The sequence below is a fragment of the Colossoma macropomum genome, unplaced genomic scaffold (assembly GCF_904425465.1).
Source record: "Colossoma macropomum unplaced genomic scaffold, Colossoma_macropomum, whole genome shotgun sequence".
NCBI lineage: Eukaryota > Metazoa > Chordata > Actinopteri > Characiformes > Serrasalmidae > Colossoma > Colossoma macropomum.
In genome coordinates, this window is record NW_023494806.1 from 26503073 (window position 1) to 26528567 (window position 25495).

The window sequence follows — 25495 nt, forward strand, 5'->3', positions numbered from 1 at the left end:
TGTGCAATAACACATTTCCACCAGAGAGGTCTCCAAATCCCCAAAACCTACATAGTGCAGCTTTTTAGCAGGGATGCGCGATGAAGCAGAACTCATGTCAGTATCGGTAGGTAAATAAATATTAAAATGTGCAGAAGTGTGTTATCTGTAGAAGTGTTCACTTTTCATTTCAAAAAATGCAATTTGATCGAGGCACCCAAACTTTTGCATAGGACTGCATATTGTTTTTTTGGAAGAACAAGATGATTAGGTGATGCTGCACTACTGAACTAAAGTGCCTGCATTGTATTCATTTCACTGCATTTTTAACCCTGTAGAAATAAAAGTTTTATTTTTCTGTAATGTTTATCCAGGTAGATGTAGTCCAAATCAAAACCATTGGTCTGCTTGATTTTTGACCATTTTAAATTAAAACAGCCAGCTTTATATTCTCATTTATCAGAATTTATAGGGGAAATCCACTGATTTTTCAAAAAAATTAAGTTAAATGGGTAAGATGTAAACAAAGTCATTCAAGGTAGTTTGGTGTAAACTGCTCTGTTCCAGAGAAACTTACCAATTCAGAATTTTTCAGTGATGGTGAGAGGAACCAGACGTCCACCTGTGAAAGCTCCCTCACAGAAAGTGATCACATGAAATGGTTATGAATATGCTGCCTGATGTTTTATGATAGTTTGTGATAAAGCTTTGGCTTAAAATTCATTTAAGTCCATTTATTTAAATTTATTCATAGCGGAGAGGTACATGCAGGGCAATGTAAGGCAAAATAGTCCCCAAAGAAATCTTATTTTTCCAGATTTTCCTCTATTTTACCATCATCATCTTTCCATATAAAAACTCAGGAGACATGTGTAGGTTAACTGGTGGTTCTGGATAGTAAATAAAATGGCTATATTTGTGTTTTAGACATTGTGACCCCTGGTTCCTAACAGCACCACGGTGAAGAAAATCTGAGCCTGTAAGTTTCTCTATAATGAAGCATTTCACGTCAAACCATTCTGAATGACTTTGTTTGCATCTCAAGGACTTAATTATCCAGACATTTTGAAATATTGGTGGAATTCCCCTTCAACTCCTTAAAATCACTATTAGTCACAAAGTTTTCATACATTATGCATATTTTACTTGCTACAATTACAGCTCAGTGTGGCGCTGTTGTGCTTGTGCTCAACTTGTACAGCTGAATGCAAAGTTTGAACAACCCTGGTTAAATTATGTTTTGTTGAAAACAAGTAAACATTCTCTCCAGGGAACAAACTTAAATGTGACATTGTTCTGCACATTGATTTGCTGAGTTAACTTTTCCCCAATAAACTAAATTCAGTAAATAAACAGTAATTGTGTATTAGAATGTTCAGAAGTGTGTTCTCTGTACAGGATGTGTAACTTATTTCACTTAGAAAATCAACAAAACATGTCATTTCCCCAAAGGTGCCCAAACTTTTGAATATGACTGTTCCTAGTCAGTCATAGTTTAAATACTGCAAGGTAGCTGTTACATTTCTACCTGTGTTCACAGTGGATCTGTTTCGCCGGCAGTGTTAATCTGTCCAAGGAATCAGCTCACAGTGTCTCAGCACCCCGGGATCATTTACGCACACCCTGTCTCAGGTCCATGAGGAATCTCTAACCTGCCGTTTCTGCCATGGCGTCTGTACAGCGCTCTGACCCTCTGAAGAGGAACCATATTCAAACGCTCATAATTATTTCTGCACCATTGGTTAAAGGACTTGCCTCTAAAGAAGAATCAGAAGCATTTTCATTATATGACTTGATAATATATACTTACTCCTTGACATTACACTGACAATTGTCGCTTCAACAGATGTCTTTTAGAAGATTCTTCCTAATTCTTAGTAGATTCTGTTCTTACCTAAGGATAAATCCCGAATAAGAACATGTTGGTGGATGTCAGAGTCTTTGTGTAAACTGTGTAGGTGGGATTTAAGAAGTTTCTTAAGAACGGTTGGTGAATGAGGCCCAGTGTTGTTGCTAAGGTGTTGGTAGACTGTTATGTTATCCCAGGTGGTTGCTAAGGTGTTGCTAGACTTTTGCTGCAGTATCCCAGGTGGTTGCTAAGGTGTTGTTAGGCTATTGCTGTTATCCCAAGTGGTTGCTAAGGTGTTGCTTGGCCAATAAATATGTTATCTCAGGTGGTTGCTAAGGAGTTGCTAGGCTTTTGCTGCAGTATCCCAGGTGGTTGCTAAGGTGTTGTTAGGCTGTTGCTCTTATCCCAGGTGGTTGCTAATGTGTGTACGTAAACACAGCAGAAGATTCTAAATTGACTAAAAAAAAAAGAATCAAGTTACAATAAAATTAATAGAATTCATGATGTTTGGAAAGTGAAGATCAAGAAAAAAGACTATAAGAGCTAATGAGCAAAAAAACAACAAAAGCAAAAGGATGCTGGGAAGCTGAGATTCTGCTGCTTTTTTCCTTTTTCCGGCTGGACACTGATGGATGATTGTCTGTGGAGCTCTCCTGCTACCCGCTTCAGACCAGTTGCCCACGCCCCAGTCACCGCCACTTGCCCAGCTACCGCCACTTGCCTTGGACTAGCTGCCCACTCTACACTGAAGTTTTCATGGACTCCTAACTACTACTACTACTACTACTACTACTATTAATATTAATAGTAGTAGTATTACTGTGAGTTGTGAGCCTTGGTTCCTCCCAGGGTTTCTTCCCCAGCTCTGAGGGAGCTCTTCCTTGCCACTGTCGCCCCTGGGTTGCTCACCTGGAGGATTTACATTTCATGTTAAAACTTTGTCCTTAATGGATTTCTGTGAAGCTGCTTTGCGACATCAGTTGTAAAAAGCGCTATACAAATAAATTTGACTTAACTTGACTTGAGTTTAAAATTTGTGACAACTGAGAAATGACAATGACATCCAACACTTCATTTTGGCATCAAACTTGAGAAAGCTGTATAGGACTAACAAAGCAGTATAGCATTGAGAATTAGGCTATAACAAAATGAATATCTAGAATTTGTCATATTTTAAAAGTGGGGAGCAAATATCAAAGAAGAATTTATCAATTTATTCACTTCTTGTTCACATAATTCTTAAGAAATGAATAAAACATCTAAAGTACTTTTCAGTGAAAAGTTTGTTATGTAAATTGTAACATTTTTGTTGTCCAGGACTACAGAAAAAAACACATTCTATGTGCAAGTGAGTCATTTGATTTTGTTTATTGGTCAATATGTACTGGTAATATAAATAACTCTGCCTGGGTTTGTTTACAAAGCCATGTACACAATGATCAAGCAAAATACGCTCTGGAAAGGCAGAAACTTGTTTTCTTTAAAAAAGGATTCTGTATGTTCCACACAAGGAATAAAAACAATATTAAAATCAACACTAACAAAACTGAAAGTTCTACAAAAAAAAACTCAATAAATAACATCACATCTTATGTAGATACATTTACTTACATCAGTACACATTTGCCATCACACTAATCTTTGAATAAAATCCTAGAATGTGTTCGCACAAACCTTAAAGACAGCTTTAAATGTGGCATCTCACATTTTAACACCTAAAATTGACACATGGAAAATATAGATATATATATTTTTAATACAGAATTAAACTGATAGAGTATTAATGAGCATTTTCTGACATAGGAAATTTAGATACAGATATGATTTGATTTTTTCAAAAATGTACATGTGCAATATAAATTCTACTTATAAACATAGCTTTTTTCCAAAAAACATTTTTGATGAGAAAATTATGTTATTAATCATATCCATATTTTCCTTTAAGATCCTCTACACCTATAACAACAACAATAGGTATATCAATGTACAGACTGGCCTCTAATTTGATTTTGGGCTTGCATAGCCTGCATCTCTGAGATGTACAATTGATCTCATTGCCCAATAACATTGAATGTATCAGTTTTGGAGCTTGTAATCTGACATAGAAGCTTTATATCATCCCCTCTTATGGTTCACACCATTTTCTGTGTAGATCAGATCCTCCTGTCAAAAACTACACCAAACCCCAAAATAAAAGCAGAATTCTCACCCCTCACGTTTAGTTTAATGAGGCATGAGAAGGAAAACATTCCATCTTCGACAAACCACTTCCTCTCCATTCTTCAGAATCACTGATATACCCCCTAAAGTCATTGTTGCCAGTCTGTACTGATCCAAACGGAACAGGTTTCAGTTGACTAGCCTGTACAAATAAGGGGCCTTTTACAAATTCCTTTTCAAGGCTAGCTTGTTGAAAAAGCACAAGGCCTGTAGTTGAACAAAAACAGACCTTTCCTTCCCCCCTCCCCCCAAAAAGCCTTAGAAGCAGCTCTCCTTAATTAATACAACTTTCCTGAGTTTACGAAAGTCAAGAACAAGAGACATTTACAAGATAAAAACACTACAGTATGTCTTTTAAATATTTCAGGACTCCTGGGACGGTGTTTTAGTCTTTGGACCCATCTGACACACCGCTTCCCTAGACCTGCACTGCCACTTGCGTCTGTCGGTCTGTCTGGCAAACCCTACGCTGCTGAGAAGTTGGATCTGATGGAGTCCTCTCGTAACTGACGATGCTTTCCGTCACACGGTTCCCGTCGTGTCCTCCTTTCAATGGTTATCCTGTAATTCTTTCTGTGGAACATAACAGAGTTCATCTTGGTTAAGACTGGAACATCTTCATTCTTTATGGACATTTTTAAAAGAAAGTTAGAGTATTCTAAAATAGAGGTGCAGCTTTAGATATACTTAAAGCTTTTAAAAATGTTTAAGAGCCACAAGAGGAACAGAGAGGGGTCAAATTAAAGAAAAAACCTGAATAAAAGAGTTGAGATACATAATGAGGACTATGTATATTCCAAACAGGTGTACTGCATGATGTAATTAAGCAGTTAACATCCTCTTATGCTCTGTGGAAGCTCAATTTTGGATCAAGAGGAAGATATCTTAATTTCTTTGAAACAGGGTTTGGATGACAGTCACAAAGGCTGCTCAACTAGTGTACTAGTGTTTCAACAGCATATCAGTTGGAAATTCTTGTAAAAAGTGCACATTAAGTGACTACATAGAGAGGGAGAGAGAGGGAGAGAGAGAAAGAGAGAGAGAGTTGCAGATAAAGATAAATGCACATTTGAAAGTTAAGAGGAGCAATAAGCACTGGTCTACAGAGATGTGGGGGAGTCTTCCTCCGCCATATTCTCCACAAGTGGGCGACTGCATACATCAAGGGAACAATATAGGCCTAAATGTTTGACCCCTCCAGTGAGGGGGTCCGGTGGCACTGTTATGCTGTGGGGCAGGAGTCAACCTAAATGTTAAGAAGAGCCATTTTGTCCTTTCAGCAAAAATCAAACCACCATGGGAGCTACAGTATTTTATGTCAATTTTATTGAAGTAACATTTCATCATCTTGGCTGTAAATATGTCTCAGTCTGTGCTCAAGTCCTAGTATAGACTAAAAAATATAACCTAAACGAAAACGCAGGCTTACTTTGCTCTGCCGTAAGCTTTAGCTCAGTTACAGCTCAGGAAACGGAATAGTTTCTTGTGAAACGTCTTTTTACGAGGCTTCTCATTCTCCAGCTTCTTGTTCGAATTTTCCCGTTCCACCTTAGATGGTGACTGAGGCGCCAGAATGTTACTGCTGCACTATTTACGGTGGAGCGGGAAAATTCAAACGAGAAGCTGGTGAATGAGAAACTGACTTCAGCTTTGTGACTTTTTAGAGTTTGACAGCTCCTCACTGCAGATTAAATGTATCAGGAAACCAGCTGAAGTGCTTATAAATGCAAATAAGTCCATTCATCTCTAAATTATCGATGTCGTCTTAAATCTTTCTCTTTGCCCTTTTCATTAGCTACTAGCTAGGTGAGACTGTTTTCAGCGTTGCTATGGTGACCAGCAGTCTGTGCGCTAACATTCAGGGTTAAAGGGTGAAATAGCAGTTATACATTAACTTCAGCATTTAAGACCATTTATTGTTAAAACTGTGTTAGAACAATCAGCAGAGCTTTATTTTACCGCAAAGGAGGATTATTTTATTTTTACGTAATATCTAATTCTGCCGTGGAGCCGCAACAGGGCAGTGAAAGAGTCACATGTTGCCGACCCCTGCTGTAGGAGGTATTTTGCTAGAGTGGTCCTAATGGTGGTGGTCTCTTCCATCCCTCCTGTATAGTTCTAGGTGCACTGAAGCTGTTCTGGCAGCTTTTGGTGGCCAAACACCTTAATAAGACACTTCATGTTGGTTTTCATTTAATTTGTAACCTGTATGTAACCTATTAAAATTATTTATAATGTTTAAAATATTTTTATCACCTTATATAAACAGTATTTATTATATGTGAAATATTAGTGTAGTTTGTTGTTTTACCTAAAAAAGTAGAATCCCAAAAGTAGTGCTGTTCCAAGAAGCCCTCCAACTATGATCCCAGTCGCTGCTGATAAACCTAGTCCACCTGCTTAGGAAAGAAAATGAAGTCATTAGAAATGAATATTACAACTAACTGAAAGCTCTTGATCCTGATCATGTTGTCAGATTTGTTTTTTACAGCAATTAGGTTAGGTGGCCATGATTTCATGACCAATAATCTAAAGTTTTATAACTGACTAGATTGCTATTAAAGGAATACAGTATTTTTTAACCTAATCTCTAAGCTATAATGGTCAACAGCCACAGACGATAATTTTGACACATTTCCTTGACTTAGAAAACAATGGAAAACCTGTTGTCTTGAAACACACTTTTAACTGAATTCACTTATAACTGAAGCCATCGGGCAGCTGACAAATTCCTTTAGAAAATGTTTAAAAGACTTGTAGATCACCTTCATAAAATCTTCAGTCAAAATCATAGTATTTATGAATTAAGCTGTAAATCACTACAATTCCAAAAATCATTCTTTTTTCTGCAGCCCAAGCTGCATTTACAGTGGCCCCAAAAAGTATTCGGACACTTTAACCATTGGTAATCTTTAATGAAGTTTTCTGTGTAAAATCCATTGTAACACAACACCAAACAGATGTTAGACTTTGTGTGGAGAAACCTAGAGAAGACTTCTAACCAAACTCTGTGGCTATTTTTCTTACAGCGGTGGTGAGCTTGTGTTCACGGATGGGATCATGAACTCAGAAGTGTGCAAACCTGCAGACAACTGCAAAGAATCTGCTGAAATGAAAGAAGTGGAAGTGGATAGGAAAGGACTATGATTTGAAAGATACCTGCTGCCTTCTGAAAGGTCTTGGAATGGTCTATTTAAAATGAATGCTTCTTGATTTAACATTCTGCTTTCTAACACAATGCACACATTTTTAAGTATGTTATAAATGGCCAAATACTTTTTGGGGGTGTATATTTACATTTATGGCATTTAGCATTATGGCACTAATTTAGAGTGACTTATGATTTATTCATGTTACAGATGTAAACAAATGTAGTGTTAGGAGTCTTTCCCAAAGACTGTTAATGGTATAGTGTGGTGTGCCTGCTTAAGCAGGGAATCGAAAACCGCACTCTGTAGCTTGGAGGGCAGCAGTGTTACCCACTATGCTATACCAGCCGCTATTCATGGGCTGTTCATTCATAGCTAGCCCGGGTCTATCAGATTTGTTCACTGTGTTCATGATTATCCAATCTAATTGTGTTGATTAAACACCACACTTCTATAGGTCTTAAAGCAACAGAGGTAATTTACATGATTTGTTTGTGTGTTCTGGGGTTGGAGGCTTGGGTGCACCTCGCAGAATGAACCGTTCACTGTTGAAGCCTGGCATGATCTGGAAACTTCCATTAGTGCCAAAGTAGTTCAGGACAGTCTATAAAGAGAAAAAAAACTGCATCAGAGTCGGCATCATTTTTTTATTTTCTCTCCAGTGTTGCAAAGTTTTTAATCTAACAGTCACATAACAGAACATAACACAATAAATAATGTACATATAAGCAGAGGGAGAGGTGTTTAATCTTACATGGACTTGGCTTTTTTATAGAAAGCTGCAGGCATAGTTTGTCTGTGACACTATGTCTTTCTCATTTCCATGTCATTCTAATTCAGCTTCCCTGACTATTGCACTCACTGCAGTTGGAATCATGGGTTAACTTTAATCAACTTTAGAGAACAATAGCAGCTATATAATGTGATTTCCCATATAATCCCCACTTAAAACAAGCATATTAGTCTGTGTATTAATCTGCCCTTTTAATACATTAGTATAAAATTTGTTTTCACTGTGTTATGTCCTGATACCTTATTCTTCCAATAAAACAGATAAATCTTACCTCATAGGTTCCAGTTTCCTGGTTTGTCATGCTCATCACAGAGAAATCTCCATTTCTGTCACCATTGGCATCCATAGACACCTGGCCAGCAATGCCTGTGCAACAGAATGTAAGGAATGTGAAAATTAATTAGGTGGAAGAGTCAGACATTCCAAGGAAAACACCAGCAAGAGTCGACAAAATTCCGGGCGGCCAATACAACAGGAAATCTCATCTGCCTCCCGCCGTTTTTGTTGGCATGGTCTGAAGAAATGGTAATTTCATCCCTGCGTCTGTGTTCCCAAATTCTTGACATTTTTAAAATATTATTTCATTTAACAAGGAAAAACATGACCCTGTTCCTGATGATTCCCACAGAACAAAACATTGTTATTTCACGTTTAGTTCTGGCGTTGTGGTTGATGAAAGCAGCTTGGGCAGCAGACATGGCTGAGCACCTACTTTATAAGCAAAGCTTATGAATGAAAGTAGAAAGAATACGGGATAATCAAATTAAACGTTGTTCCTCTGTGAATTCTGCAGCTTTGGGCATGAACTGTTCTTTTAGCAAACCTTCTTTTTGATTCTATGCTCATTTTAAACATGAACATATTTGAAAAAAAGGTCTAAACACATTTGCCCAGACTGACAGACACTAATGCTGGAAGTACACTTCAAACAACAGGAAGAACTGAATGAAATGGAACCATCATCGAACCGCTAGAAGCTTGCTCTGTGCAGGGGACCAGTTGCAGTCAGGGGGAGGTCTCAGAGCAAATGATGTGATGAATAGGACAAATCACAGTCAGTAGGAGGTCTCAGAACAAACAACATTGTAATTTGTAGTTCTGTTCAGCAAGCACACAACGACCGTACAAACTCAAACCACTGCGTTGTTTTGGCCTTCGAAACATCATTTTGGTTTTAAGTATATTACCAAATTAACCGTACTTTCAATGTTTTCTTTTCCTATACAAACAGCTTGGAAAATATGTAGAACGACCTAGTACTGTGGAGAAAAAACACATTGTGATGCCATCACACTTAACACCAAGAAACATGCTGAAACAAGAACCGAGATGGAGATAATTATTACACGTGAAGTTGGATGCAGAATTAGCAACATTCCTCTGGAACATGTATGTAAACGCATTGTGTATGAAGAGCTGAACTTTTCAAAGGGTTGACTTCACCAAAAAAAGTTTAGAAAGTACTTGGATTGCATTATTGGACAAATCTCTGCAAGTCTCTCCAAATAACTGAAAAGGAAGGGTATGTCACCAATATTTTGTCAGGGAAGAGCCGTACTGCAGCCCTCTCTTGGCACTTCTGTCTTTTAGCTAGGTTCCTGAAAGCATTTACAACTACCCTGAGATAAATTAAATGGTAGCCATGGCATTTACTGTTGTTAACAACTTGTGTAATAGTTGTTTTAGCTATAAAAAGGACCACAGTTGATGTGGTCTGTTGAGATGAGGCCAGGTTAGTGGTGGACGATATGGCAAAGATATAATATCATGATATTTCAAGACATTTTCGCGATATACAATATGACACTGATATCGGATAAGTTGGAGAAGCCAAAAAAGAAACCAGTAGTGCCAGATTTAAAAAAAAAACATCAAAGCTAAAAATACAAATTGTTTTTATTTAGTGTTTCACACACTGTGCTCCTCTACATCGAATTAAAAAAACTAATTATGCATTTTTATAATGAATTATGTTGTTCAGTGTTCTTTTAAGTATTGTCAATATACACAATACACTCAGAAAAAGATGTAATTTATTGGGATAAGGATACCTTTGTCATATTGCCCAGCTTTAGGCTATACAGATTATTTTGATATCATCTATCTCTAAATAATAAAGAAAGGCAATAACCTCAATAAAAAGCCTACTTCATTTCTAGAATGCAAAGTCATTACAATTCTTCGTGATGCTGGAAATCTCTAAACAAACTCTGGGGCACGCTTTGTGTTGATGGGCAGGAAATCGAAACAAATCCAAAGAGTAAAAAAAAGAAAAGTTCCTGTGTTGTCAGTGTTGACCTATTTAACCACTAGAGGCTGAGTGTCTTCAATCTTGACTAAAGCGCCTTGACGCTGGACATGCTGATTTGGATTCTCTCCTCCTGCTAAATTATTAACAATGAACCAGAGACATAGACGGCAAACTGTTTTGAACTTTTGTAACAGCTGGTCAACTAGTACTGAACCTCCTGAACACAAGTGACCCGTAGGTGTATGTTTTACTGCTCAATCCAGAAATCACAACCGAACTGAATAAATAATCTTCATCCTTTTATAAATTCCCTCTCTCATCTTCATTTGCTCACACACACAAAATTAGCATGCTAGCATGATTAAATTTAGGTTACGCAAGTACTGTGTTTATTTTCTCCTCTTGTCACACTAACAGCTGACCCTCTGGTGCTGATTCACTAATTAAAAAGTTAATGTTGCACTTGATTACTGACGCATTTGTTGCCCCTGTTTACTTTTTCCCATCCGGTTCCATCACAGAAGAATTTCCCACAAAATCAAACAGGTCAAACCACGTTTCACAGGAAACACTTAAGCATATAAATAACCGCTGTTCAGTTTATATCAAAAAGGTCATGAAATAGCCTTAGGCCAGTTATACGTACGAGAAACAGCAAAAATAGCAAGTGACCTTAGAAACTTTTAACCACAGAAAATAAACATTAACAGCACTGAATAACTGAAGGACTACTATTAATGTTACTACTTATGTCACTAGTTACCTTCAAATGTTCTGTTCCACATTCTATGCGAGATCTCCCTCCCATTCTTCTTAGAGTGACCGCTTTTGATTGCTTCGTCTAAGGCCAGCGCATACAGCAGTAAAGCATCATGGAATCCTTCCATAAACATGTTGATCTGAAACATATCAAATTCAAAGCAGACTTTAGGAAAAGGCAGATCATTTCATTTGCAAAACAGCTTCTAGAACAGTATTAAATGACAAATCAGGGACAAAAATGTGAAATTCTGATAAAAAAAGGTGCTAAATTATGACATTATGATGACTTGAATAATGAAGACGACTCCTGTATTTCTGATCTGCCCTACCCTCACAGGTTATGCTATATCTTCAAAAACTAGTAGGTGACTAGTTTGATGTTAAACGTTTAGAAGCTGCAGGTATCATTGGTGGTTACAAAAGCATGCTGCAAGGCAATATCGATTATTTCTTATACATAGCTTGCTGAAACACTGAAGTTAAAGAGAAGACCCTTTAGTATGATTCGAGTTTGATGTTTGATCTTGTTTTGTGGAAAGACATCTACAATTATTTCCTTGTTTTTTCATTAACATTGAAATAAATGGAAAACAGTCAGAAGTGCAGACTTGAAGCTGAATGTACATTGGCAGTCAGTGTGATTAATTATCTAACTCTTTATGTAAATAAATATGTAATTATGTAATTATATTAGAAAAGAATAATAAAACAAAAGGAGACTTTAAAGGCTACTGCACACCAGAGCGTCACACAGGAAATAGTACAAAGCACAGCTATACCACAAAAGCAGTCCATTCTTCGCTCAACTAAAAACAGACTTAATGGAACAAAATATATATATACAGAATATCATTTAATGTATCACAATGAAGATCAGCTAACTATTATGACTAACATGCTGTTTTACAAGGAGAAATAAGTAACAATGTGACTAGGCTAATAAGGTTAGCTATGGTAAAAGATGATTATTAACTGTTTACTTTGCAGGTGTGTAAATGTATACATTTCAAGACAGGTCATCTACTATTGGTTTTTGCGGCTTGGTTCTAGGTTTAATTTAATGCAGTAATAGCAAAATCCTGAATGGTGTGCAGTACTGAAAGTAGTTGTAGACGGCGAATGATGGCGAATTTTATTAAAACAATGGTTTGGTGCATCCGGTGTGCAGTAGCCTTAAGCCTCCAGAGAATCTTGGCTAGACTGTGGTTCAGACAGTAATTAAATTGTAAATCAGACATGCAAAGAAAAGCCAAGGAAAGACTGTTCAGAGTAGTGAAATTAGGCCCATAATACATGACTGAAAACCATTCACAAAGAGCCAATAATTAACTGACATATTACAGCCATCTTAAACAACACACAGTATATAATGTTTCATTTGCACAGGTCAACAATCTCCACCCTACTGTAATACTAATTGGCCGTAACCATTGCTGATTCTAATACCAACAACATTTCTACTTTACCTACAGTACATTACTGTCATTCTAGAAAAATGAATGTGGAATCTGCTAATAAATGCTTCCATAGTTAAATCAGCTATCAATAAGAAGTGCACAAGAGCTTTAAATACTGAAAAAGTTAACTCTAATAGTTGCTTATGTTATGATAGGGACTAATGGTCCATTCCTGCGTTACAGCATGTTGCGTGTCTGCTCCCCAAAGCAAACAATAGTAAAACCCAGGGCTTAGTGGGACGGCTGCTCGAGGGGAGATTCAATAACTGGCGGCTGGGATCGCTGTATATTTACATTCACCTTCGACTGCCTAATAGGAATGGAACAGCAGGAAAAGCTGATATAGTTATACAACTGTTTATATACATATTCTCTTCTGGAAGTGTGAGCTACAGAGAAATCTCAGAGTGCTCTGATAATAACAAAGCCCACAGTGTTTTCACAGAAAGCACAGTTTGCAATTCAGCAACACAATGTATTCGAATGAACATTCCACATTTGGTGTGTAGTATGTCGTGCATTTTCTTTGCGAAACATAAACCTTTGCTGACATTCGAGATCGGGCACTGTTGCTAACAGTTTTTGTAAAGCCCCACGCATAAACTGTCTGCGTTTCAGTCCTCAGATTCTGGTCTAATTTGTAGAGACCTCTTCCAAAATGCAGGGCAAATGGCCCTTCTTTATGGCCTGTCTTGTGGAAGAAAAACCTAAGAGGAAAAAAAGAACCAGTCAACCGTGTCAGGTCCCCTCCTTCTTGTATTTGGAACAGCCACCAGGTTGGCAACATTTGTGGAGGGGAAACATCTTTGATTCCTTGGGCAAGAGCCTGGGAATCCTCGCTGAAAAGAGGAAATACATCACTGAGCTGTGTGTCATGTACAAGTGGCTGAGAGTCAGTAGCCAGGTTGCTGAGGAGAAGCCAGCCGTGAAGACCACACAAGGCTTCAGCTTCACGTGTCATAAGAAAAGAGATGTTGAACTGCGGGTGACGTCTTCCCTGGAACGAGTCCACTGTCATGGGCTGAGGATTTATGCTCTGCTACCTCACAGTTTGTGGCCTGTTTCAATGGAGCTGTCACCCTGGGTGACTTTTTTCATGAGAAAAAACGCTTTCACGGCTCTTGTGGCTACAGGATTTTTTTGCATATTTTTTGCAATATGCTGACAGCAGTAACACTCACCGTAAGCTATAAACAAAAGCTATAACTCCAACTGACTTTGGAAAAAACACCATATTTCTCTGAAAAAAACTTTAGTGCCTATGTTATATTATATATAACATCATGAAGGTATTTTCATGACAGTTTTTCAGAGATTTGTAAAGAACCAGAATAACTGAGAACTGTGAATACAGTGTCCTCATTATACTCTCTTTCTAATGAAACATGCAGTTGTTCGGTTTAAGTACTGACGATATCCATGATATGCTAAAAAAGAGTATTGTGATGTACTTTATCTCGAGGGCCATAAAAATTGCTATATTGCCCACTCCTACCTATGTGTTTATTCATAATGAACGTCCTCCAGACAAACACACAGTATCCACGAGTGTTTCTGTCCATCCTTCCACCGTGAGAAGACAACTCAACACTATGAGTCTGAAAGAATGTGTAGCTGTCAAGAAGCCACTATTGAGAACAGGAGATACAGCAGATTTAAAATTGCACAAGACCATGAACTCTGGTCACCTGAGATGTGGAGTGAGGTTTCATCAGCTGAAGGCAGTTGTACATTGCTGAAGCAACGAAAGACTTTTTGAAACTTACAACCTCAGTCAAGCACGGTGGAGGATCAGAGCAAATTTAGGGAGGTATAGCATCATGATGCTGATAAGTACAAACCAAAATTTCAGTACACCGTGCAGTATGCACTGGAAAACTTGGTTGGGAAAAAATTAATTCTACAGCAAAACAACGGATCCAAGCACACTGCTAAGAAGATCCAGATGTACTCCTCAACTAAAGAAGCTGAAGGAATAATGAGAACCATGGTCTGGCCACACCAGAGCCCAGACCCCTATATTACTGAATGAGTTTGAGATTATTTGGATTGTGAGAAGCAGAAAATGCAACCAATGTCTAAGACTGAACTTTGGAGGAAGTTTACAGGAAGCACGGAAAAGTACCTCTGCAAATGTCTTTTACAAACTAAAAGCAAGTCTTAAAAAAGAACGGAAGCTGTAATAAGGATGAAGAGTGGACACATTAAGGCCCAATCCCATATCTTATTTTTAGCCCTACTCCCTGTTTTTGTGTGTCACCTTGCCCCTTGCCACTGCGTTACAAGGGGTAATGGTTGAAATCTTTCCCTACGAAATGGGACAAACCACAAATAAAGAAGAACATTACTTCATTAACAGACCACTAGCGGTGCTCTGTAGGCGACCCTGCCAGTCTGCAGTGATGGCAGAGGAGGGTAAAGTTCAGTAACCTCACTGGGCTAAATTTAGGGAATCATATGCCTTCAAAGAGGGGGGATGATAATTATTTATTATCACCCACCCCTAATTCTTTGGTGATATGAAGCTGAAGTCAGCTGTTGACCAGCTTCCCAGTTCCACCTTAAATGGTGCAGCAGTTCTGATGCCAGAATGTAACTGCTGCACCATTTAAAGTGAAACGGAAAATTTCCCTAGCTACCGAGACATCATCAAACTACTAGTGATTTTTATGTTTGTTATGAAGAAAAAGACCATAATGCATTGTAACATCATTAAACTAAGATAATACAATGGTTATCATAATTTTTTTAACACAGAAAAAACTCACATTTGTGAGTTTTTTGTTCGCTTGCGCAGCCATCTTGCCATTTTTCTCTGTTTGGAGTGTGTCCCTGCAAAGCCTCCGTTGCAAGGCCATGCAGCCCTAACACTTCACCCTACCCGTCTATGTGTAAGCGCAAAACAGAGGGTTAGGGTTAAGTGGTAGGGGCGAGGGGTGAAACAGGATTGGATCTAAATGATAAATGATGAATGGACCAAGAGAAAATGGTCCAAAATTATTTAAATCTTATCATAATCTCATTACATTAGCTTATAATAAAAGTTACCATTTCTGAGATTCAAGGTTTTGTCATGTCAGAGACAAACTATGACAAGCCAAAACAAATCTATGCTTTCAGCTTATTAGTCCCAGTATTTTCTCCTGTAGCTTTTTCCTTTAGGCTGATTAGCCTCAGGGACGAGCACCAAAACAAGCAACCGCATGTCAGTTTCCTCACCATGGTGCAGAATTACCCAAAGCAGGCTTACTGTCACTCCTGGACAACGCAGCCTTCATTTAAATGTAAGAACAAAACACTTCAGTTATGCTTACTGCTGTATCTTTTGAACATAGATACCTCATGAACAATAGATATTATGAAGATAATCTTACAGCTGGGTCAATGGGAATTGGCAACATTATTCACTTTGTCAACTACAAAGACAACTCAGTCCTCGGAGAAGGATAAGAATGTGTTCTACAGAGACGGTCCAACCTCGTGTCTGTGATTGTCCTGAACACTGTGATATCCTGCTTTGTTTATCAGCTCGAGATGAATGAGGCGGAATGAACAGTCCGTAATAACACTGGGTGTGTTACTTCCTTTGTTTGTCTCTTTCTTGCAGATTTGTCACAGCCAGTTCAGGTCCCAGGAGTCTTCAGGGCAGCTAAATGGTCCAGAAAAAACAAAAAAAGTTGTCTGTGCATCTTGCACAAGATAAGAGATCAACGTCTCTGTGGAAAAAAGCAATTGTGGGTGGTTTTACATTCATCTGCAGTCTGCAGGCGGAATGCAGTGAAAATCTCTTATTCACTGCACTGATGTTAAAGACAGCCTCAATCAACTGCCTGAGGCGCAACTGCCCTGTAAATTGGTACCTTTGTTTTCAAGTTATCTGATTTCTGAACACTTTTAGTGAAGTCTAGGCATCTGAAAGTCTGGCATGATTAAATAATATTCGATAAATTTGATAATTAAAACACTCAGAAATGGAAAAATAATTTGAAGAACCAAAACATACACCACTTTCATTAACCCACACAATTCTGTGACAACAAGTGTTTATTTATCAAGCCAAATACTAATGTTAGCCTCGGAGTTACTGATGGTACGTACTTGCAAGCTCTGCACGCCGGACTATTCGGAGATTATGATTTAGCACAGACTGTGAGATTCTTGCAATTCAAGGAGATAGTACTGGTCTTCACTACAGGTGCAATCCAAATAATCTGGATTGCTAGGTAGCCAGCATGTTCTGAAGAGCATTTATGACCCAGAATCAGAGCTAGAGCAAAACTATTCAGACCGCAAGTCAGCACCTGCTCACATGGCATGTGCTCCAGTATAAAGTGGTTTTTATAATTATTATTAGATTATTAACCCCTGTTCACTGACAAGAGTTGATTAAAAGTTGCCAGATTGGGCAGAATGCACAATTTACCATGATATCTTGTATTTAATCTTGATATTAAAATAATTATCAGAGATATTATTTCAATACCTTGTAGTGTTTCACTTACATTTTATTAAAAAGAAAAATAACCCGAATTTATGCAAGAGTGAAAAATACTATTAAGTAAAATTCTGTTATTAAAGTAAAACATGCCCTGAGTGTTTCTCTTTCTAGAATATTCAAGATAATACTTAATAAAATAGTTACATAAAAATGTAAATATTCAGTAGTTGCAGCCCTAAACAAAATTGTACACCAAAACCTTCATAAAAAACTGTCAAGCTTGAACAATCTGCAGTGCCTCACATGCAAAAGCTGAGCTAAGATGGAAAAAATCATAAATCTGACTGAAATCTGCAAATCTTCAATCTGGCACAAAAAGCCAAACTGTTAATCTAAGCTACTTTGTACAATAATGTGCCAATAATTGTTCTTTAAAATAAAATAATAATAATAATCATAATGAAGCCACTACATCTCGGCTGTTTTTTAACCCTCTTGAGGAGGATTGTTGACAGCTTCATAAACACATACATCCTTAGAGCATCACTTCAACACTGCCTCCTACATCTTTCAAAACCTTTATGTGTTGTCTAGAGAACTTAAAAGGACCACTACTTTAATCATAAAATATATTACACTTGTCCAGTAACTGTGCAGTAATCCAACACACCCACCTACTGGTCATCAGAGCATACAAATATTTGCCATGTGCTGAGCAACATGAATAATTATTTCAAGGATGTTGGGTCTAGCAGGGATTGACTTTGGACACAGCGCTTGAACAAGTGGCTGGGTATTGTGTGGAAGCCCGCTGCATAATGATGCGTGGGCAGAGAGCTTTGTTGGAGCCAGAACATGAGTGTCTTTGTTCCTTATCTTCATCTTTTAGCCCTGAACTCTCCTCTCATAAGTCGCTAACCCAGACAGAGACCACAGTCATGGGTCAGACCATGTCCCCAGCGAGGCAACATTCCTAACCTTTGCAGATCTGTTCCTTCTTACACTGAAAAAAGGAATGCACTGACTTTACGACATTTCCACTTGAATAAAATAGATTAAATCAGCACAATTATAGACAAGACTAACTAACTATTCTTGTGGAAAGGATGTGCAACATTTGAACCAAGTAAATGCAATGCATTTTCAGAGCAGCTTTAGCCTTTAGCACTTTTGTAGTGCTGTATAACAATCCCATCTTTGTGGGATCTTTTGTGAATTCTATTGGATTTTATTTGAGTCTAATTTTAATTTGCATAGTGGGTTTCTCAGACCTGAGGTCACTTCACAACAGCAGTGTGAGTCAATGAATACAATTAAAAATAGATGTAATTTAATGTGCAAAGTCAATAACCACCATGTGTTTGTTCAATTTCTACTCAAAATGGCTGAAGCACAAGTTACTCAATTTTCAGTGAAAAAAAAAGTGTTTAGTCTATTTGTCAGATCTGAAGCAAGAGTAGACTGATTTTCTCCTTCATCTCTCTAAGAAGAAAGCTTTAAGTACTGTTTATCTGATGATGACAGTTGTGGTCATCTGCCATGGCTGTTACGAGCTTCCTTTACATTTAATCAATCATTAACCGTATTGTGAAAACTTACATTTCACTTCTTGTTCAACAGATCAGAAACCCTCCAGATTTGTCAATGGCTACTGTCCACAGATGACTTCAAGTACAAAAATACAGAGGCTACACTACAAATACACAACAACAGGAAGACCAGATACAGGTTACTAAAAAGTACTTGAAAAAGCCTACAGGGTTCTGGAAAAAGGTCTCGTGGACAGATGAAACCAAGATTAACTTGTATCAGAACGATGGCAAGAGCAAAGTGTGCCTCTGCGCCGGGACTGAACCTTGTTTTCCCACGTGATGGACGAGTAAATTTAGCATTCAGCTTGTTCTCACACTCAGTAATGGCTACTGTCACAACAAACATATTTCATAACTAAACAAAAATAAAATATTTAATGAATATATTAATACAAAAATATGTATGTGTTCCTGTGCGCCTATATATGAAAGATATACATATATATCGCTGTTGTCAGAATAAAACCTCGTACCTCCAAAAGGGTACGAGGAGAAGGAAAAAACCTTCTTTACTTATAATGTAAGTCAATAGAACCAGACATTTTTCCAAGTCATTGTGGGTCATTCCTTTTGGTTCATTCATCATGAAATTTACAAACAATGTAAAGGACAACGGGTATTTTCAAATTACGTCCAAAACTGAAAAACGACAAAATGGAGATACAAGGTTTTCTTCCAACAGCAGCGATGTATTTATTTGTTTCTATAGCCTCTATATAAAAATCTGTTGAGGTAATGTTAACTGTCTCTCAGCTCTTCAGTGCACAAAATTGTGATTGCAGTGCTGATGTATGTAGCTGTTACTTTTTTCTTTTGCATAATAGTGAATGGTGCTTTGGTAATTTTATATTTTGCTATTTGCGTAGCAATATATACACTGATATATATATATATATAGATATATAATAATATATATATATATATATATACACCGATCAGGCATAACATTGTGACCACCTCCTTGTTTCTACGCTCATTGTCCATTTTATCGGCTCCACTTACTATATAGGTGCACTTTGTAGTTCTACAATTACAGACTGTTGTCCATCTGTTTCTCTGCATACTTTGTTAGAGCAGGTACTATTTGGATGGTGGATCATTCTCAGAACTGCAGTGACACTGGCGTGGTGGTGGTGTGTTAGTGTGTGTTGCGCTGGTAAGAGTGGTTCAGACACAGCAGTGCTGCTGGAGTTTTTAAACACTGTGTCCACTCACTGTCCACTCTATTAGACACTCCTACCTTGTCAGTCCACCTTGTAGATGTAAAGTCAGAGACGATAGCTCATCTGCTGCTGCACAGTTTGTGTTGGTCATCCATCAGTGGTCACAGGACGCTGCCCACAGGACACTATTGGCTGGATGTTTTTGGTTGGTGGACTATTCTCAGTCCAGCAGTGACACTGAGGTGTTTAAAAACTCCAGCGGCACTGCTGTGTCTGATCCACTCAGACAAGTGGGTCTGGACAATGAGTGTAGAAACAAGGAGGTGGTCATAATGTTATGCCTGATCGGTGTATACACATACAGCGGTGACTTTTTTTTGTTGTTTTTCAGTTTTTTACATACTTTGAAAATACCTTTTGCCTTTTACACTGTGTCAAAATTTCATGATGAATGGACCAAAAGAAACGGCTCAAAATTACTGGTTCCATTAACTTAGATTAAAAAGTAAAGTATGTTTTTTTCTCTTCTCCTGTAAAGTTACCATTATGGAGATACGAGGTTTTGTTCCGACAACAGCGATATACACACACACATATATAAACACACACACACACACACACACACACACACACACACACACACACACATATATATATATGTGTGTGTGTGTGTGTGTGTGTGTGTGTGTGTGTGTGTACAGAAGAACTCAGTTTTTCATACAGACAATCAAGCATTCAGTTACGTTAGAAAGTGTCATTGCTCCTGCAGCTTTTACGTATGTGATGAGTACTGTGCAAATGGCCAGGCTTACATTCCCTGGCAGCATGCATGAATTGCTGAAAACAGGCTTGGGTGCCCATAAGAACACGAGCCACTGTAAGCCTATCCGAAAAAATGTATCACCTTCCTTAATGAATAAAGCGAGCATTCTTCACCCCAGTCAGTAATTTAGTATGCATCCACACAACGTCGGACTCAGCAAAAACGAACAGATGCTACAAGCCTCCTCTACAAGCAAACCAGCTACTGACACATTTGTGATCTGGCAATCAAGCTTATATTTCTGGCCACTAAGGCCATATTTTCACAGGGGAGGTGTAACTTTAAGGATTCGGTACAATAAAGTAATTGTGCCTGGCACAGTGAAGGCTTGACATTTATATATGGATTCAGAATGCTCTTTGTTCACATGCAGTTGGTCCCTGGCTGTGGTTCTTGAGGACACTAGCCCCAGCCAATGGTCCCCAACCGGAGGCCACCTCCTGCCTTCTGTGGGTCCTGTTGATCTAGCAATTGAGCCGGTCGAAAGTGGCAGGGACCCCACTGAGCTTATTAACCTCAGCGAATCGATTTATCAGCAACTGTTTGTTTCGACATGACAGCTCCCACTGCCTCCCCTGACAAATCACTGATGGCTTTTCAAAGTAAGCTGACGTGCCACAGACAAAAGAGCTGGGCTGAACAGCCGTGTCTCTGCAAGCACTCATACGAGCACTTTATGGAACCCCAGGTTACCTCATTCAGGCATTCACAAGGGCTCACAAAGTGAATGGAGTCTTCAGAATACTGGGCTATGTCTGAGAATCCGCCACTTGCTCTCACCAAATCAAACACAGATGGAAAACTCGGATGGAAACAGAAGGAGTCGAGGAGTGATGGAAAGAGAATAAACAGAACAGACACTCTTGCTCAAAAATGCCCTTTTCGATATATAGCATTTGGAATATTCAAAAACTACATAAAAAAGCTGACAGCAAGCCTCAGCAATTCAATGGGTGGAGTTCTGTTTCAGGCACATTTGAATGGCTTAATGACTGACTGTGCATTGTGAAGAAAGGTTAGAAAAAAAGGTGATGTTTTGAAGTTTCCTGTCAAAATATGTTATGCAACAGGGTGTTTAGACAGTAACAGGTCTGTCTTCACATTGCATTTATAGGTTTTTTCACCATATAAAAGAATAAATGGTATGTGAATTTCTCTACATCTCAAACTCATCTTGAAGAATCTTTGCAAGGCAGAGTTTAGTGTTTCCTCCTCAAACACACCTAATTCAACTCATCACCTAATAAATGAGCCCTTCAAGAATAAAGTGATACTGTGTTTAAGCGAGAAAGCTCTAAACTGTGCAAAGTACAAAACTTTAAAATAAGATTTCAGAGAAGAAACTAACATTAAGAGTGAATATTTATTTTATCGTTTGATTGTTCATATGTTTATGATTGTCTTGTCTTTAATTTCAGACATCACTATAATGTCTCTGGAAGGGTTAGCATGAGTATTGAGTATTTTGTTGTGCTACAATGAGGCACAAATGAAATCATACAGAGTTTGGACATACTCACAAAAAGGCTTTCTATATTTTCACTATTTTCCATGTTTTAGGATAATAGTAAAGCCAACACTATTAAAACAATCAAAATTACAAAATGAACAATTATGTAATCACCAACAAGTGTTAAAAAATCAAAAATCAAAACTCTCATATTTTAGATTCTTCAAAGTTTCTACCCTTGCCTTGATGCAGTTTTGCACACTATTGGCATTCTCTCAAGTAGCTTCATAAGGAGCCACTTGGGATGCTTTTCCAGTGTTGAAGAAATTCTCAAAGCACTTGTTGGCTGCTGAAATACTACTTGTTGGGGTGGCACAGAAACAAATTAGTAGACTTCACTGTTTGTATTTCACGATCATTTAACAATGTTAAGCAAGCAAATATCTTTGTATTTGGCAAGCATTATATTTCACGCATTTAAGTGCCTTTCAAGTGCCTCTGAAAGAAATTCTGTGTACAACAGATCCACCTTCCACAATACAAGATATAAGAAGACAGAAGACTCCCTGGAGAAGAATAAAGGTATTTTGGAAATCCATCGTTTGTATTTACTATTTTGCTGTTTCTTTATATTGTGCTTGCTAGTCATCTACATCTGTGATTAATAAAATAACATCTGTAGTATGTTGGTTTTAATGTTGGTAATTCATTTTTTCGGAACTATGGTAAATATTGTATCCAAACTTGATTTTTTAGTTGTGAAGCCATTTTGAACTTTACCAACTGCATGCAGACATTAATAATTCATAGATTTCATAGAAATGTAGAAATACTACATGAATCAAATACCACAAAACTAGCTCAGTAAAGTGAAATATCATTTTTAGTGTTGTTATAATGACCAATTTTTATTTTCAGTCATTCCATAGCAGATAAACTAATTATTTCAAATTCAATTTAAAATATTTAATTTATAACTAAAAAACTAACTGAAAAGCTTTACGTGGTTACATGAATTAAATAGTATTTCCTGACCTGACCCGCCAGGCTCTTAGTTACTGGAAGTGGAAATAGGCATATGACATAAATGACACACAATGTATCATAAGTAACTGAATAAAAAGACGTGTATAAGGTGTATGAAGTGTTCGTATCCAACTAAATGCCTCAAAATAAAAATTCAGTGGATGGCGCCTTACCTACCAGCTGGAAAACTAATGCACATACAGTTGTATGCAAACCTTTGAACAAACCTGGTCAAATTGCTGTTTTGTTGATTTTCAAAGTGAAAATAAGTTAACATCTCTACAGAGAACACAACTAAATATGGCATTTTTTTGCAAGTTTTAGTACACAATTTGTAGTTATTTACTGAGTTTAAAACTGTATTTAATACAATGACATGATGTCTGCCAATACTGTAATATACAATTTTGCAGTGTATAACATGTAACATGAAGCCATATTGTACTAATTTGTTTCATAGACTTACGTACATCATTGCAGCCTTCACAATCATCCACACCTGTCTTCTGTTGGGACTTTCTCATCTCTAAAGAGAAATCCACAAACTCAGGCTTGGTAGACCTCATTAGTGTCACTGTGTTCAGAAAAGCATAGGCTGCCTTGGCCTCATTGTCATACTTGTCTCCTCTCCTCCAAGATCCATCCCCTGTAAAACAAGGCTTTGTCTTTATATGAAAAAAATCATAACACACAAAACAACACCGATGGTTGTCTTAATTAAATAAAAAATTGTGGAACAATTCTGAATGAATGTGAGTTAAAATAGTAAATTATAAAAAATACATTTCATTTGAACGGCCACTGGTTTTCAAAGACTATTTGCTCATACTGCAGAGATTATGTCTGGAACAACCGTGAGTTTTTGGTAGACAGGAATTGTCCTGTACTGGAATGGAACATCTTGATGGCCTGCACACACCAAACAATATTCGGGCACTGCTCCGCTGAGCCAAACACTTCCTGAATGTAATCTCTATCAAGCAGAAGAACTGGAGGATTTGCACTTTTTTTCTGGTGGACTGTGCCAACGGTCAGAGCGGGCAAACTCTACAGTGCAGCAGAACATCCTGACCATGCAGATATGCTTAGCAATCAGCACACAGCAAACACATAAGCAAAAGATTTAGCTTTACCATAGGACGAGGAGTTGAATAGCTCAATGTTGAAAAAGAGTCTGTTGCTGTTGGTTAATCCTCGCCGATGGGCCTTTAACATGACATCTCGTACGACATCTGCATGGAGGCACATGATCACCACTGCAAAATTATAAAGAAAACAAAAACACGTTAGATGTTTGTAAGAGTACAGACTCATGTAGCTGTTCACATTGTTTGCTCAAGCGGTGAAATGTGATGACGATGATGATGATGATAATTAGGGCCGGGTTTCAAAATGCATTACTTTATAGTATGACCATATTACTTTAACACTACATAGTGTCTAAAAATTGTGTCATTCAATACCAAATTTCACTACCTAAGTAATCGGCCTGATCAGCGTTGGTGAGCCAATAATCATGCTGGTGATTTGTCTGTTTCATTATACTCTGTACGCCGTTATTATTCATGGCAGTGCTTCTTGGTTAGTATTTAATATGTTACTGCCAATAAATACACCCACTTCCAGCACTCACACTCATTTCTCCTTTAAGCCAAAGGCTTGAGGTGATTGGTAAATGCAGATAAACCGCAACCGCAGCTATCGCAACCGTTGCGATAGCTATCAAAACGCATCATCTGTGGCTTGATGAAAACACGTGTCTCAAAAACTGTGTTATCTCTTCATGTGTAGTCCATGTCCTATATAAGTCCTAATAAGTTGTCTGGTTTTAATACATTCTGTAGCAGCACAAGGTAGCGTGTTTTTTAACTGTGGTAATACCTGCACCAAAAACACATAAAGCTGTGCTGCAGCCTTCTACGCACAGAACATTTTTCTTAGTGAAACATGAACGTTGGCTTAACTGGCTGATGTTGTAGTTCCATTAAAGCTGTCAAAGGGTCTACATCCTAAATTATTACTTCATTTTGTCCACTTAAAACATTTTTTTGTGGTTTTATGCACCAAAAACAGTCCTAATTTATTTTTACACAACTTCTTTTTATGCCTTAGATTTGAACAGGCTATTGTAAATGACCTCTGTTCTGATCTGTTCTCTTATATTGTGCCCCATCAAAAACAGTCTGGGTTGAAACACTCTTTATAACTTCATTGTGAATGGGACTAAACTGTAGTAGGCTGACTAGGTGGATATTAGTAAATTAATAGTTGGCGTGACATCACAAAAACCAGTGACAGCTTAGTTTGCATATATGGATCTTAAAGGAGTGAATGGTATGTTTTAAAACTCTAAAAACCCTCTAAAAACTAAAAGATGTAATGCAAAAGTAATTTATGTCTTATAAGAGTGTGATTTTACCAAACCACACCGAACAAAGTTAGCTTACCAAGTTAGCGAGTGCACCCCATGATGCTGTCGGCAACTGGCCAAACCCACTTTTGGGAACAAACTTAACTACGGCATTTTTTCTGCAAATATTAGT

General features: G+C 37.8%; 1 protein-coding gene across 4 annotated transcripts in view; it reads right to left on the reverse strand.

Moving 5' to 3' along the window:
• Positions 1-3181: 3181 nt before the first annotated feature.
• Positions 3182-25495, reverse strand: part of npr3 (natriuretic peptide receptor 3) — a 38859-nt gene continuing 16545 nt past the window's right edge. Inside the window, exons 2-8 of one of the 4 annotated variants that reach the window (XM_036599001.1) lie at positions 24086-24208; positions 23423-23598; positions 11005-11140; positions 8262-8356; positions 7723-7801; positions 6360-6444; positions 3182-4621 (exon numbers count right to left, since the gene is read on the reverse strand). In XM_036599001.1, the coding sequence (XP_036454894.1) occupies positions 4513-4621; positions 6360-6444; positions 7723-7801; positions 8262-8356; positions 11005-11140; positions 23423-23598; positions 24086-24208 (803 nt within the window). In that variant the 3' untranslated portion in view covers positions 3182-4512. Of the gene's footprint in view, positions 4622-6359; positions 6448-7680; positions 7802-8261; positions 8357-11004; positions 11141-23422; positions 23599-24085; positions 24209-25495 lie in introns of all 4 variants that reach the window. The other 3 variants (XM_036598999.1, XM_036598998.1, XM_036598997.1) reach the window with 3 other exon arrangements.